The sequence below is a fragment of the Quercus lobata genome, chromosome 9, assembly GCF_001633185.2.
Source record: "Quercus lobata isolate SW786 chromosome 9, ValleyOak3.0 Primary Assembly, whole genome shotgun sequence".
Lineage (NCBI taxonomy): Eukaryota > Viridiplantae > Streptophyta > Magnoliopsida > Fagales > Fagaceae > Quercus > Quercus lobata.
The window spans coordinates 12,020,753-12,034,956 of NC_044912.1; the positions used below are offsets into that span (position 1 = coordinate 12,020,753).

The window sequence follows — 14,204 nt, forward strand, 5'->3', positions numbered from 1 at the left end:
TTTTAACTTCACCTTCTTTGTAGGTACACCTTATTCAAACAACTCTTTTCAAATGGCTGAAAAATAATCATGTCCTACTAAATGCATTATCGATCATTTGGTGCATTAGAGGTCACAATTGCACACTTACAATGTTCTTTACAATTTGTTGACTTTTAAAAGTGTAAGTAATTGACGTAAAGTAAAGTAGTGATCAAAAAGTTTTCATTACTCATATTATTATATAAATTAACAAATTGTGAAATTAAGTGTAGAACTAGTTGGAACAATTGTCAATAGATTTTTTATGAAACTTCTAGAGAAAAATTTCTTTTTTACATAGTAAAATGTAATGTTAATTTACATTATAGAGACATAAAAAGTGACAAATATTATACATATTTATAAAAATAATATAATATATACTTCTTAGTAAATGTATACAACAATTATCATGTTCTATGTGCACAAAGTGTAAATTTAAGTGTTTTGACTTTTGATGTTGTAGTTTTTATATGTGTGTAAAGTAGAGTTATCTAAAGGTAGGCCGCGGTTAAACCTGTTAACTGTTAATAACTGTTAAAATGGTAAAAGCAAAGAACTTTCTGGTATTTCTCTCTCTGCTGTCAAAAGTCAAAACGACGTCGCAGACTCTCTCTCCGCCCGTGTTCGTTGAAACTTCCAACACCGCAAGCCTCAACCAACTCACTCCTCCCAGCTCATAGTGATAGGACATCGTTATCTATCTAAAAATTTTGGATTTTTTTTTATTTCCTATATCTAATGCATAATCTAAGCCCTCTACACCCCCGGATTCTGACCAATCCGGCGCCGCCACGATGTCAGCCTCAACAACGACCCCATGTTGCCACTCTCTCTCTCCTCCCAATTCTAGGGTTAGGGTTTTGAAGAAGAACCCTAACCCTAGACTCATCCAATTCTCTTTCAATCCAACCCTTCCTCGTCTCAATGCAAAACCTTGTACCTTTCCAACAAATGTAAGCTCTCTCTCTCTCTCTCTCTCTCTTAAACTCTTTCCATTTGTTTAGTGAATTTGAAGTTGGCTGTTTGTTTGCCTAGAAAGTGAGGAATTTGAAATGAAATTAGGTGCAAGTTTTGATTTTTTTAAATGGGTTTTGTGGGGTTTTGGAATTTGTTAATAGAAATGATAGGATTGGAATCTTTGAGGATTAAATTAAAGCAGGGGGGGGAAAAGAAATGGAATATGCTTTGGTTCATTTTATTGGATGGGTGAACTGAATTTTGTTAAAGCTAAAGTGATGAATAGTTGAATATATATATACTATTAGACACCTTAGAGCTTCTATTGGAGGCATAAGAAGCTAATTACAAAAGTTACTAACTTTCTGAAATATGTGAACAATGGTGTTTGCACTAGCAATTATTAAAAAAAAAAGTGTGGTTGGCACTTGGTAGGTTGTCTTTCTCACAAATTTGGAGAGTCTGATTCCCCGGACTCAAACTCGCAACATATTTCTTTGGCAGAGGGCACTTGCCATCACACAAGGGTCCAGTGATTATTAATATTGGGTAATTATATCAGTAGATACTGTCCTTGTTTCTTATTTATTTAAAATCACATCATGCACCCACTGTCCGAGAATAAATGCCTTTGCCCCAAAAGTCCTGAGGACTCTGTTGTAGAATTTTCTGTTTCATCGTGCAGTACCTTCTTTATATGATGCCTATGTAACTTCCTGTAACCTTGAAAGTGGATTTGCTTCAAAAGCATTACCAATTGAGGCATCTTTCCATTCCTTGATCTCAGCTTCCGCTTATGGAATCCTCCTTTATTTCTGTTCTTTTTCATTGGCTCTTCAAATTAGTCTTTTTCCACCCCACTTATGAATATGCCTCATCAACATCATCCTTCTAGGTGCTGATTGGACCCCTTCAGCAACTCACGATTTTTTAACCAGTCAAATCAAAGAATCCTTTGTCCCACTGACAATTACAGTCTGCTCTCTCATAAATCACTTAGGGGAACAAACCCCCGTTTATTGGGCTGAATTTTGTGATTTCTTAAATGCATATATGAAGACATAAAAAGCTCTAAATCTGTTTTGTTTGATCAGAATACATACCTCCATTCAACCATTCTGTTAGCAAGCCGGGATGATAGAACAAAAATCTCCTGACTGAACCTGGCACAATTATTTTCATTTGTTGGGTTGAGCTTTCTATATACCCTAAGGATTCAAATGTTACTTCTCCTTACATTTCATTAAAATTCTCAGTGGCCAAGTTGCGGGTTATGTTGCATCGGATTTGGAATAAATGATTGATTCATCAGGGTTTTTTTCCCCTAATGAATGATAAATTTTGATTTAATCAAAACACAGGTATAACTCCTGAGCATAACCACAAACTCCCAACAGAAAACAAGCTTCTCAGCTACACCAAGTTCCCACTAAGCAATCCTACAGCTGGACAACCAGCAAATTAATAAAATTCAAAAACTAAATAAACAACATATCAAAGCAGCACACTGTTAGGAATCTTCCATATGCTGCACAGAAATCCTGTTTTGGATTGTCCTTCATATGCTTACACTACGTTATTCTTCCCCTAACATCCTGACATACTCTCTGAATCAGCCGCCCTTCTGAGTTGACACTTCCCCCATGTGCCTGTTTATTTACTTATATTTGATTCTAAGATGAATTATTATTTTTTTTTTTTCCTTGCTATTCATTGCTAAACCATTATTGTTTTGTAGAAATGGAGATTTTTGTGTCTTAGGGATGAAGAATCTTCATCTGCAATACCTGAGTCCGAGTTTGTAGAAGATAAATTATCAGAAGAATTGGTGAAGCCTGGATTCAATCAAATAAATGATGTGCAGAAAGATTGGATTTCAAGACTTAGAAAGGTAGGATTTTCTTTTATAACATTTGTGCAATGATCTTCAGTCTTTGGATTAGGATTATTTGTTTTCCATTTTTCTTTTCTTTTTTTTTGGCCCCCGCAGGGGGGGGGGGGGGGTGGGTGGGGGATTGTGACTGTTTAATTGAAGTTTATGCCTCTAAGGGGAGATTGATTTTGAATGCTCTTTCTATCTCTCTCAAATAATTTTTTTTTTAATCTCTATGTTCTTTATGGATGCACTACTTTTTTGCACGTACCCAAAATGATTTCTGATCTCATTTTTATATTTTGTCCATTAAAAAAAGGATTGTGGTATCAGCGTTCAGTTTTCATGTCACTGTGATGTAAATGAATTCATCTGTATATAATTTTCTTCTTAATTAAACCCTGAACCCATTAAAGACTAGAGGCATAAACATAATCTTAATGCCTTGTTACTAGTAAAGTCTGGTGCTTACTCACCCTTACATGTTTTAGTTGATGATTTCTGAAGTCTGAACCTCATTCCATTAAAATGCTCTAACCAAACGGTATCTACTATTGGTTGGTATATGATTATTATGGACCTATAGGCCATAGCCATAGTATTGAAATAGACCTGATCTTTTTTAACTCCATAACTATCATAAACAAAATCTACTGAAAATTAGATGAAGTTTTTGTTAATTTCAGTTTAAAGAGTTGTTGCATAAAGTGTTTTACACTAGTGTAATGTTTTCCTCTTTAAAGAATGATAACCAAGTGTTTTGCACATTTTTGGGATTGATATCTATTTTGTGATAATATTGCAGGTTACAGATGCACTTTTTGGTGCAGGGCCTTGGACGGTGCCATGGACAGCAAAGACCATAGTACAGGTGAAGCATTCTGTTTATATTACTTTGATGTTATGTGGCATTCATCTTTTTGCACTAAGTTTTCTAGTTACTATTTACCATATAAATTTATTTGCAAATTGCAATTTTATTGAAGCTAATCCACTCAACTACTTATGCATAGATTTAAGTTTCCTACATGACCATAAATAATCTTTGCGTCAATGTTCCCCTTTGTCTCTCTGTTTTTCTTCTCCATTTGGTGAGAATGATATGTATGTCTGCTTTTTGGGCCAAATCTCTACCTAAAGGGCATTCTTTTGACATGGGTGTACAATAAGAGTTGTCTATATGATAGTGTGAACCTAGTATCCCATGTTTGTGATTCAAACCCCACCTTCCCCTCCCCCCTTATTTACCTATTAAAAAAATTTTGAACCCTATATTGTTATCATGATTTTAGATTTCAGATTTATATTCAACTTTAGTTATGTCCAAGATTGAGGAGATATGTCCTCTTATAAAATAAAAAATTAAAAAAGAAAAAGATTGAGGAGATATGTCCTAATAAAACTGTTTTCATGCTGGAGCTCTTGCTGAGAAACAATTGCAAATAAGAAATTCTTAGATATGATCAATTTTACTAGCACAATTTTCTGAATTCAATAAAGCTTTATCCAACCAAAAAACAGTCTCAAATAAGGGATGCTCATCCAACCACCTCAACCATCCGACCTGAGCATTAAGGGATTGAAAGAATGAGTGAGTGGGTATCAGGTTGGTCCTCCGAAAAACGAAACATTATGTTTACTAGTGTCTCAACCCTCAATCAAATCATTTGATGCATCTCCCATTCCTAGTACCCAAACCGGAGATCTCATCAAGACCCATACACGCCGCCTATATTTCTCTTTCTCCTCAGTCCTCCTCATTTCTTCTTCTTCTTCTTTCAGTTTCTTTTTCTTCTCTCTTTCGGCTACTACCTTCGGATCTGAGCCTGGTCAAAGCCAATTCTCGCTGATTGGAGCCACAGTACACAGATCCAAGCTGCCATCAATGGCTTGAACTAGAGCTACCTTTGTAGAGAAGATTGAAGACAGTTGCCGCCAATCTGAGCTATAGCCTGCAAATCTGAGTCAGTGTTAATGGCTTGAACTAAAGCAGCAGATTCACTGTTTAGGTTTGGTACCTTTGGGTCATTTGAGGGTTTTTTATTTTTTATTTATTATTATTATTATTATTTTTATCTTTTATTTAAATGGCACCCAACTGCTAAGTCTGAGTAACAGTTCCAACCATTTTATTGGTCAGTGGCAGATGTAACCAACTCAGTCCTGAATAAATCCGGTCAAGTGGTGGATTGACACCAAACTCAATCCAACTCAACCTGTGAGCAGCCTAGGTGCGATATTTATAATTAACAATCTTTGAACGTTCATAACTTAATCAACTTCAGGGAGGATTTTGGATGTAAACTAATTAGTGGGAGAAACATGATTTCTATGTCTAGGATGGTGAGGTGAATGGTGGTGTGGGAGGTGGTAGTGTGGTGTTGAGAAGGTGAGTGTTTGCATGGTGGTATTTGTGTAAACATGGTGGATGGGAAAAAAGTGATGGATTTGACAGTCCTTGGTGGGAGACTTGATGTGTGTGCGTAGTGTGGTGTTGGCTTTGCAATGAAAGAGTTTGTGTTGATTGCGTTAAAGATGGAGTTGGGGGCAGATGATACATTCCACTTATAGCTGGGGCATCGTAGTAATCATATGAAGAGAACATTGGGATGCATTCATAGTGTATAAGGCTAATTATGAAGTCATCATATAAGAACATGGTCTGTAGATTACAGTCAAGAGGGATTTCTTTTGGACATTGATGTGGGACAAAGGGAAATGAAACAGAATCTACTTTGGAAGTTTTGGGCAGCTAGGACTTTGAAGAGTTAGGGTTCAGGATTGGTGGGAAAATCTGCAGGAGAATAGTAGAAATATAGGGTGTCTATTGATGAAAAGGAATAGTAGGAGTTGTGATGAAACAAAGGGGAAAACCAAGGGTCTAGGTTGCTGTTCTAGGGCTGTGAATAGTCACCCGTGAACAGTAATTTGGCTGTTTGTGGGTTATTTTGAGGCAAAAATGGTCCACTACCACCATTTAGCAAAAAAATTAGCAATCTACCACTGTTCTGGAAATATATAGGGATCTACCACTTTTTTGATACTTGAGTTTGCCATGAAACTTGAATTCCAAAATTTTGAGTTTTTTGAAAAAATATACTTTGAAAATTTTTTATGGTACTCGAGTACCGTAAAAAATTTTCAAAATTTTTCCATGGTACTTGAGTACCATGGAAAAATTGATTTCACCAAATTTGAGTACCTAAAAAGTGGTAGATCCTTACATTTTTTCGAAACAGTGGTAGATTGCAACATAGTTTGCAAAAAAAATGCTATTTAGCTATTTTTGCCGTTATTTTGAGCTATTTGATGGATGGATAGTTTAGAGTTTTGAAGTTTTGGGATTCTAGGGTTTTAAAGGTGACTCAACAGTGATTGTAAGGTTCAAGTTGGGGGAAATTGAAGGACGTGGAAGAAAAGAGATACAAACAAATATTCACAAATTCTGGAAATTTAGAAAAACTTATTCTCTGTATTGAATAGAAAGTATTACATTCAAATAAATAGATGACTAATACTTGTCAGAAATTAAAACATCACTAAAAAAATAAATCGAACAATCAGTAATCTGTCTAGAACTATTAAATTCTCAAAAACATAATAAAATAAAAGTCATAATCTACCAGAAAGCCTATTCAAGCTCCCAGGTACCCTTGGCGTCATCTGACAAGTGCCACATTAATGCTTGGGAATTAGAATTAGTTTTGGGATGCATTTTTTTATGTTGTTATTGGTTGTTGCTGTGGTCCTTCATCAGTTGTGGCCATTAAAGTCGACTTTCATAGGGTTTTTTTTTCCTCTTATTTATTTATTATCATTTTTTTCTCCTAAATTTAGTAGCAAGATCCCAATTTCAAAAAGCTAAAAGACTGCAACCATATGTGCATAATTTTAAATGATGGGAATGCCAAATGAACAGGCCAATTTGAATCAATATTATAGTTGTGGCAGCTAGTTATATAATTAGGTTAATCAGAAATCAGATGAAGTTTTGTATACGGGCTTTTTAGATTGCAAAGATAGTGGCTGTGCATTAATCATAAGATAGTAGTGATGATATTGAATAGCTTATATTTGCCTTTTAGGTTTTGAAGTATTTATGAAATGTTAAGTCTTATACCCAAAGTAATTCATAAAGAAATAAAAACTACTGTTGGAGTGGGGTATTTTATTGAAGAACTTTGAAAAATCTTTGAAGCTTTTATGTTTTTATTAAAGTTTGGATTACATATAATCAATCACATCTTTTATGTATGAATAAAGGTTTAACAAGTTTAATAATGTTATCTTATTGACTTTGAAATTTAAATTTCATGAGAAGTAAATGAAAAATCTTGCTGTTAGTCACAATGAATATGAGTGGAAAGGAATAATAAGAATAGGAAAGTAAAAGCTTTTTGGGTTCTGCAGGTTATGCTTCTCTGGATTGCCTCATTCTGGTTGGTAGGTTCTTGGGTAGTTCCATTTTTAGCCCACGCAGCAGGATTTAGGAAGGAATCCTTGACATACAGAGGGCAAGCCTTGTACAGCCTCTTGACTGATGTTGCTGAAGGTCTTGCTGGGATAGCACTCCTGCATCGCTGTCTCACAAGGTTTCATCCCCTACCATCCGACTGGTTCAAGTTTAGCCTTGAAGGGAAGTGGCAATTTGATGTTGGTTTGGGCTGTCTCATGTTTCCCCTTGTCAACCGACTCTCACAGGTCAACCTTAATTTGTGGCCTATTCTTCCCTCTACGCCTGTCACTGTCTCTAGTGTTGAGCAATCAATAGTGGCACGAGACCCAGTGGCAATGGCCCTCTATGCAGTAGTAGTTTCAGTTTGTGCCCCCATTTGGGAGGAGATTGTTTTCCGTGGATTCCTTCTTCCTTCCTTGACCAAGTACATGCCCGTTTGGTGCTCAATTTTAGTGAGTTCAGTAGCTTTTGCCTTGGCACATTTCAATATGCAAAGGATGCTACCACTTATATTTCTTGGGGTGGTAATGGGTGCCGTCTTTGCCCGGTCAAGGAACCTTTTACCATCGATGTTGTTGCATAGCTTGTGGAATGCTTTTGTTTTTTTAGATCTCATGAAATGATTTTGTTCTGTACTCCATTCTTCTCAAATCAAGTTTCAATTAGCATCGCTTGTCCCACTTTGTACAATTATCAAGTTGGTTTAAACGTATCCAAAAAAATTCACGTTGGTTTAATCCTGGTAATCCTTCTCTGGTTTGCTGTTGAAATTTTACTGCTTGCTGGCAACTATTGTATGGTTGATGCTGTTGGCCCTTGGCTGATGAGCATGAGTAGTGCGTGCGTGACAAATGGTAAGAATCCTCTCCATTTCACTTTGAGAGTCCTGGCTAAAATTTATTGAAAAAAATCTAGGATCACAAACTATTTTACAACTTCATTGCTACAATTGTGATGTGGCAATGTGAGTGGTGGATAAAAAATAGTGAGACTATGTATAAGTGGTAGACAACCATACAGAGTCTGCAATGTCAGAGTGCAGATGAGAGGATGGAGGCACGGAAGGCTGGGCTCTCCGATGCCAATTCTGTAAAGGGGGTGGTGGATTTGTAACCTTTTTATTTTTTTTTTTTAATTTTTAATTTTTTTTAAATGTTGCTTATGATCCCAGGATTCAATTTGCCAAAGCAACCCACTAGGTGTAGCAACTTCCATTATTTGACTAGTACTTTCAATTTTGGGCATGCCAATTTTGCTTTTCCTTGTATTTTTTCTTTTATTTTTTATTTTTTATTTTTTTTGGGTATGTTTGGTCTGGCTTGCATGCAGGTGGAGAGAGGAAACAATTCTGTTTCATCTCTTGCGACAATTTCATAGGGTTTTTTATTTTTTCTTTCAAACGAGCATTACAACTTCCACTCCCTGAAGCATCACCTAAGTTGACACTGGGCCGTGCTTTGGACTTACCATTCATAAACATTTAATAAAAATTTCTTCTCTGTTCCCGCTTAAATTAGACACCAAAATTTGCTTAAAAGATCTTCTACAATTTGAGGCGTATCATTTATCAAAAACAATTTGCCAGCCACAACGAACTCCGGCCTCCCTTGTCATATCCTCCACCCCTTTATAGAATTGGCATTGGAAAGCTTAGCTAACTTGTAGTATCAGTATTCTCTCCATTCAAAAATGATTAATTTCATGGTTCAAATTAAAAATTACCATTTTAAATTTTAAACGAGATAGTACTTTTTGTAAATTGTTTGATACAAGAAATAAAATCTTAAACGTGAAATGGGCTCTTCATTTCTAGTAAAATGGAGAAGATCATGTAGAGTGTAACGCTTACATCCTGCTATCTGCTTATTTTGATTTAAATTTCTCTCTCTCTCTCTCTCTAATTTATCTCAAATAAATTCTAGCCTTGAAATGGATTCTCTTCATTTGAAAGTGAAATGAAAAGGATCCTTATCCATGACAAATGCATAGGTTTGAGCCCACCTGCTATGTAATGCATGGCATATTTGTATTCACTACAACCGCGGTCATTTGACAATTACAACTGTCGCGAGCCCTGCAACTGTTTCTCCTCCTTGGTTCAATGCAGTGCACTATGATTTGGGATGGGCAATATTTTTTTAGATTATGATAGCATCAATTTTTTTTTCCCAATTAATTTTGAACTCATAAATGGGCCATTTTTTTTTTAATAAATAATGCATTTTTAGAAATTATTTAGGAAACAGCCTTTTGTAAATTCGTCTGAGAGACGAGCGCAAACACTACTAGCATCTCTCAAAAAGACGAGTTTATCATGTATGCTACTGATTTGGTAATAATGACTAAATAGTGAATCGAAGTGGAACTTGTCTTTGGGAAAGATGAGTACATGTTTTCCTATGGACTAGATGGTGGTCTTGATCACTGTTGGTTATGGCAATCACTGAGACCAACCCACAGCATACAGTGAATCATGTGTACAGAGTCAGGTATACAATTGTATTCATGTAACAAGTTATAGGCTGCTCTGTGCAAGTTTTAAGTCCACATTATTGGCAACAGAGTTAGCTATCAAGGTTCTTTCTTCGCGTTTCAAGCTTTTCAGTATCTGAAGTGTAGTAAGTCAACTAATAACTGATGGATTTTTTTCTTCCAAATTGTAATCAAATTTTGCATAATGAAAAAAAACATTCTTTTCTTATATTAAACTGCATTTATGAGTGTTTGGATTCTCTCACAGCTGCTTATTGTCTTGAAGTGCCACATGAGGGGGGACCAATTGGTATCATGTCACTCTCTATTTCTGACTTTTGTCCCAAAACATTAGTCAATGTTCATTTCTTTCGCAGACAATCTGGGGACCCTTGTCTGCTATATTTGTTTTTGTCAATTGTTTGTAAATTGTAATTAGCTCAATTGTGAAAGAAAAGGATATAACTTCTTTGACAATTAAACTTGAGGTCATTTGAATTGAACACCACTAACTGTTAGTGGATGGAAAAGCCAGAAATTTCCTTACCAATAACGTTGTGATATTTTCTTAATTCCATATTCTTTTCCTTCACATTTTAGATGTATCTTTTAACTGATTCAAGGACAAAAATGTAGCTACATATGACAATGGATGTCATTTATTCTTATCTGTTTTTGTATTGAAAAATAGAATTTATGTCAAGTGTCTTCTTGTGTATTTGTTTTGAAGTTGTAATGAAAGGGAGTAATTCAAGAATTGTTTCCTGAATTTACCTTTCATAAATCTTGTCAAATGTTAGTGCAAATACGATGCTCACACTTCTTTTTCTTTTTCTGTTCTTTTCCTTTTCAACTTTATTTTTTTTTTCAAGTGTGAGCTATCTGTCTTTTTCTTTTCTAGGTTCCATTATTTTGTGTAAAAGTAAAGGTGTCACATTTTCAAGCGTAATTTTTGGTTCGATGAATAAAAGCTGCCACTTAATGCAAAAAATTATTTAAAAGTTAGGACCATATATATCCCCATCCCCCTATTAAGGATAACCTATTTTCATGAGGTTTATGTATTAAAAGACAGTATCAAATTGAATGTGGTATATCGAATAATGGTGCTGCGGAATTAAAGATACAAGATTTTGTTGAACAAGAAATTACTATAGATTGTTGGAAAAATGTAAGACATAATGACTGAGAATAATATACGTGGTCAGCACCAATCAACTCGTTAAAGATTCATAACTGACCTTGAAAGTTTTGGTACTAAGACTTTGTTATTGTATATGTCTATGGGAGTGTGGCTGTGATTACATACATTTTTATCTTATTTAAGTACCGAAACCCAAAGAGCCGTACTATATATTAACCCTAAACCATAACTAAACCCAAAAACCCTAAATCCAATCCTCTAAGGGTGGAACCTATTGGCTAATGGTCCATGTAAGGTGCAGATGTGCTGAAAATAATGATGTTCCTGCTTCAAAAATTTGGAAAAATATGTTAGAACTCACACCATTCATCTCATAAAATACTAACTAGAGTAAATGTTAAAACAGCTTTCCATAGTTTTAAAAACTTGTTCCCCCATATATGGTTAATTGGTAAAAAACTGGTCTTGTTGCATATGCCGACTCTTCTTTTGTGTCTTACATTTTTCTTGTTTAATTATGTGAGTTTGACGCATGCAGCTCTTCTAGAACAGATCCAGGTCACCCTATTGTCCAGATTGTGTTGGAGAGGGATAAAAAATACACCATCCAAAATTTAATGCAGCATACTGTGCTCTAAAGCTGCTGAATGACCTACTTAAACCTTTGCAACATTCTTCTTTTCCCTTTAAACAATTGTAATATTGTTTTATCCAGACCACCATTTGATTATAATATCATGGTACAATCAAATATTTTATCATTTAGGTAGAGCCTTGTGCTGAAGCAGTTAGGATGTAAGCATCAAAATGGTGAAATCATCTTTTCAAACTGGTCATGCCCACTCAAAAGTTTTTAGCACAAAAATTATAACATCAAAAGATAATGACAAACAGAGGTAGCTAAGCAAGCATCATCAACATTGTCCACAATGTATAGAGTATAGGACTATGGAGAAACATTCAACATTATTAATTTTTTTTTTTTGGTTGAACTCTTTGTACTAGTTTTTTGAGCAGGTTGCATGATTAATGGAGCATGCATGAACCTGTTTCCCGTAAACATTGAACTTCTTAGAATTACTTTCCTTTTGTAGAGGTTCAATTGTGCTTACTGTCTCTTTATTTAATTTCTATAGGTGACTTGGAACTTTTAAAAAAAAGAAGCATGCATGAATCTGATTCTGTTTCTCTTTAGTTAGTTACTTCTAGTTGATAGTGAATAAAATAAGTTTGTAAAAGAGAAACCATCTTCTTTGTGAAGTTACAAAGAAAAAAAGAAATGATTGAAAAAAAAGTGGGGTAAACTTGTGATGCAACAGTACATTATGGGTCTTGTTGGGGCTCACATTTCTGTTTCTTTTCTCTTTTCTCTTTTTCAATTATTAAAATTCGTTGTCTCTTGCCAGACAACCACACAAGCAATTTCTTTGAAAGAGGATATTGAGGTATATATATATGTACACATTAAAGATATGTGCTATATAGGGCCTATGCTTGCCACTACCTCACCTTGTATGCATTTCCCTTTGTAGTGTATATATTAGTCTTCTTCTGCTATCTCATATTCCCAACATACCTTAATCCATGGAAGCTTCACAGCCTCTTTCAATTGAAAGCTTTTCATACAGTTGGCTAGTGAACCTAAGACCATCATTAGAAAGCTTAGACAACTCCTTCAGGTACTCGCTTGATGCATCCGATGAAGCCTCCTTCATTGAGATGGACCCAAGAATGCCACCCTCCAAGAGATTCTTTAGGGACTCTCAGGATTTCAAGTTTGATCTTCCAATTTCACAATCTTCTCTTGCTCTGGTTCACGCAGACGAGCTCTTTTCCAATGGCTATGTTATGCCTCTCTTTGTTGATCCATTGAAGATGGAGGCTTATAATTATAAGGCCTCAGATTGCAGTACTCCAACCCTTCTGCCATCCTCTTCCCATGCACCTAAAGTTCTAATCCCAAATGATATTCCTCGTCGCTCTTCAAGTATTAGAAGGTGTCGAAGATTATCAAAGCACATATTTCAAAAGTATATGGATTTTCTTAGGCCATTGTTTCAAGGACTAAGACGAAGCAAATCAAGTTCTAAAGCTGACAGTGTTGATAAAAGAGTTCATAAGGTGGTGAAGAACTGGGTATACTCATCAGAAACATCTCCAAGAATTAGTGTAGCTTACTCTGCTGATGATGATTGGCGCAAATCTTGTGACTCTGAGAGTTCAATTTATGAGGCAGTTCTCCATTGCAAAAGATCCATAGGTACATATTAATATATGTCTTTCTTAATCGGTTTTTACTATTGTATTACTGTCATCATTCTGCAAAATATTTTGGGTTCTAAACAGCTTTCCAAACTTTGTTATTTTTCAGGAAAATGAATTGAGGGTGTTACAAAGAAAAGTAAAGAAAGGAAAGGAGCAATTCAAGATACGTTTAGTAACAGAGGAAATGTGAGGTGACAAGAGGATCATCAGCCACATGTTATTTGTCCCTTTGTCCTATATTTTTGGGAATGATAACGTAAAGTTTTTGTCCTACAAGGGAGTAGAAGTAGTGTGAATGGTCGGCCATGGAATTTTCTGGCATTGGGAAAGTAGTGAGGAAAAACAAAAAAGGATACATTATAATTTTGTGTTTGTCTTTTTCATTATGGGAAGAACACTAAGAATCTGCCTTGCTTATTCCTGTGAAGTTGTATCTAATGTATGAAAAAGAGGATTGTATAATTCATGGTATATTTTCACTTCTATACAGATACGAAACTAGTAGTACTGATTTGAAGGACCACAGTAAAGTCACTAAAGTGTTGAGATGAAAGTTAAGCATGAATGATTTCCTTTTCTTTTAGCATGTATGCCAGAGTTCATGACTATGTAAACACTTTATGCTTATATGACAGGCCTTACTATTTTTTCTTTATAATGATCTGTGCATTCAAATGCTATAAAGTTTGAAATCAGTTCGAAAATACAATGTTTATATCTATATAGGCCATCCTAAGTCTTAGCCCCCCTTTATCCAAAAATATATACCCTGCTAAGCTTTTGAGAGAGGGATTCCATATAGGATTTAATTATATTTTGAAAGGTCTGAGTGAAGGAAGTTTGCCTTGTAGACTAGTAGTGGGTTTCAAGTTCTTAAGGTAATCTTAGCATTGGATCAATAGATACTCTTTTGCACACAATGATTTATTTCAAAAATTGAAAATAGAAAGCGCCGGTATAGCCCTACTGGACTTATGCCAGCGGTTTAGAGACCTATAGCGGTGTTATTGAAG

At 35.3% G+C, this 14,204-nt stretch overlaps 2 protein-coding genes across 2 annotated transcripts; both read left to right on the forward strand.

The window, feature by feature from the left end:
* Positions 1–590: 590 nt before the first annotated feature.
* LOC115960732 lies at positions 591–8,047 on the forward strand. Its single transcript, XM_031079713.1, has 4 exons — positions 591–977; positions 2,720–2,872; positions 3,660–3,725; positions 7,265–8,047. The coding sequence occupies exons 1-4, from the start codon at positions 819–821 to the stop codon at positions 7,931–7,933; spliced, it is 1,047 nt and encodes a 348-aa protein (XP_030935573.1). The 5' UTR covers positions 591–818; the 3' UTR covers positions 7,934–8,047.
* Positions 8,048–12,382: 4,335 nt separating this feature from the next.
* Positions 12,383–13,818, forward strand: LOC115960337 (probable membrane-associated kinase regulator 6). The gene is made up of 2 exons (XM_031079178.1): positions 12,383–13,186; positions 13,298–13,818. Exons 1-2 carry the CDS (start codon positions 12,511–12,513, stop codon positions 13,303–13,305), a joined length of 684 nt encoding a protein of 227 aa, XP_030935038.1. The 5' UTR covers positions 12,383–12,510; the 3' UTR covers positions 13,306–13,818.
* The last annotated feature ends 386 nt before the right edge of the window (positions 13,819–14,204 follow it).

Coding starts and splice junctions, on each gene's coding strand:
- LOC115960732 (XM_031079713.1), top strand. CDS start 819: ATGTCAGCCTCAACAACGACCCCATGTTGCCACTCTCTCTCTCCTCCC. Junction 2,873..3,659: donor GGATTTCAAGACTTAGAAAG/GTAGGATTTTCT, acceptor ATAATATTGCAG/GTTACAGATGCACTTTTTGG. Junction 3,726..7,264: donor CAGCAAAGACCATAGTACAG/GTGAAGCATTCT, acceptor TGGGTTCTGCAG/GTTATGCTTCTCTGGATTGC.
- LOC115960337 (XM_031079178.1), top strand. CDS start 12,511: ATGGAAGCTTCACAGCCTCTTTCAATTGAAAGCTTTTCATACAGTTGG.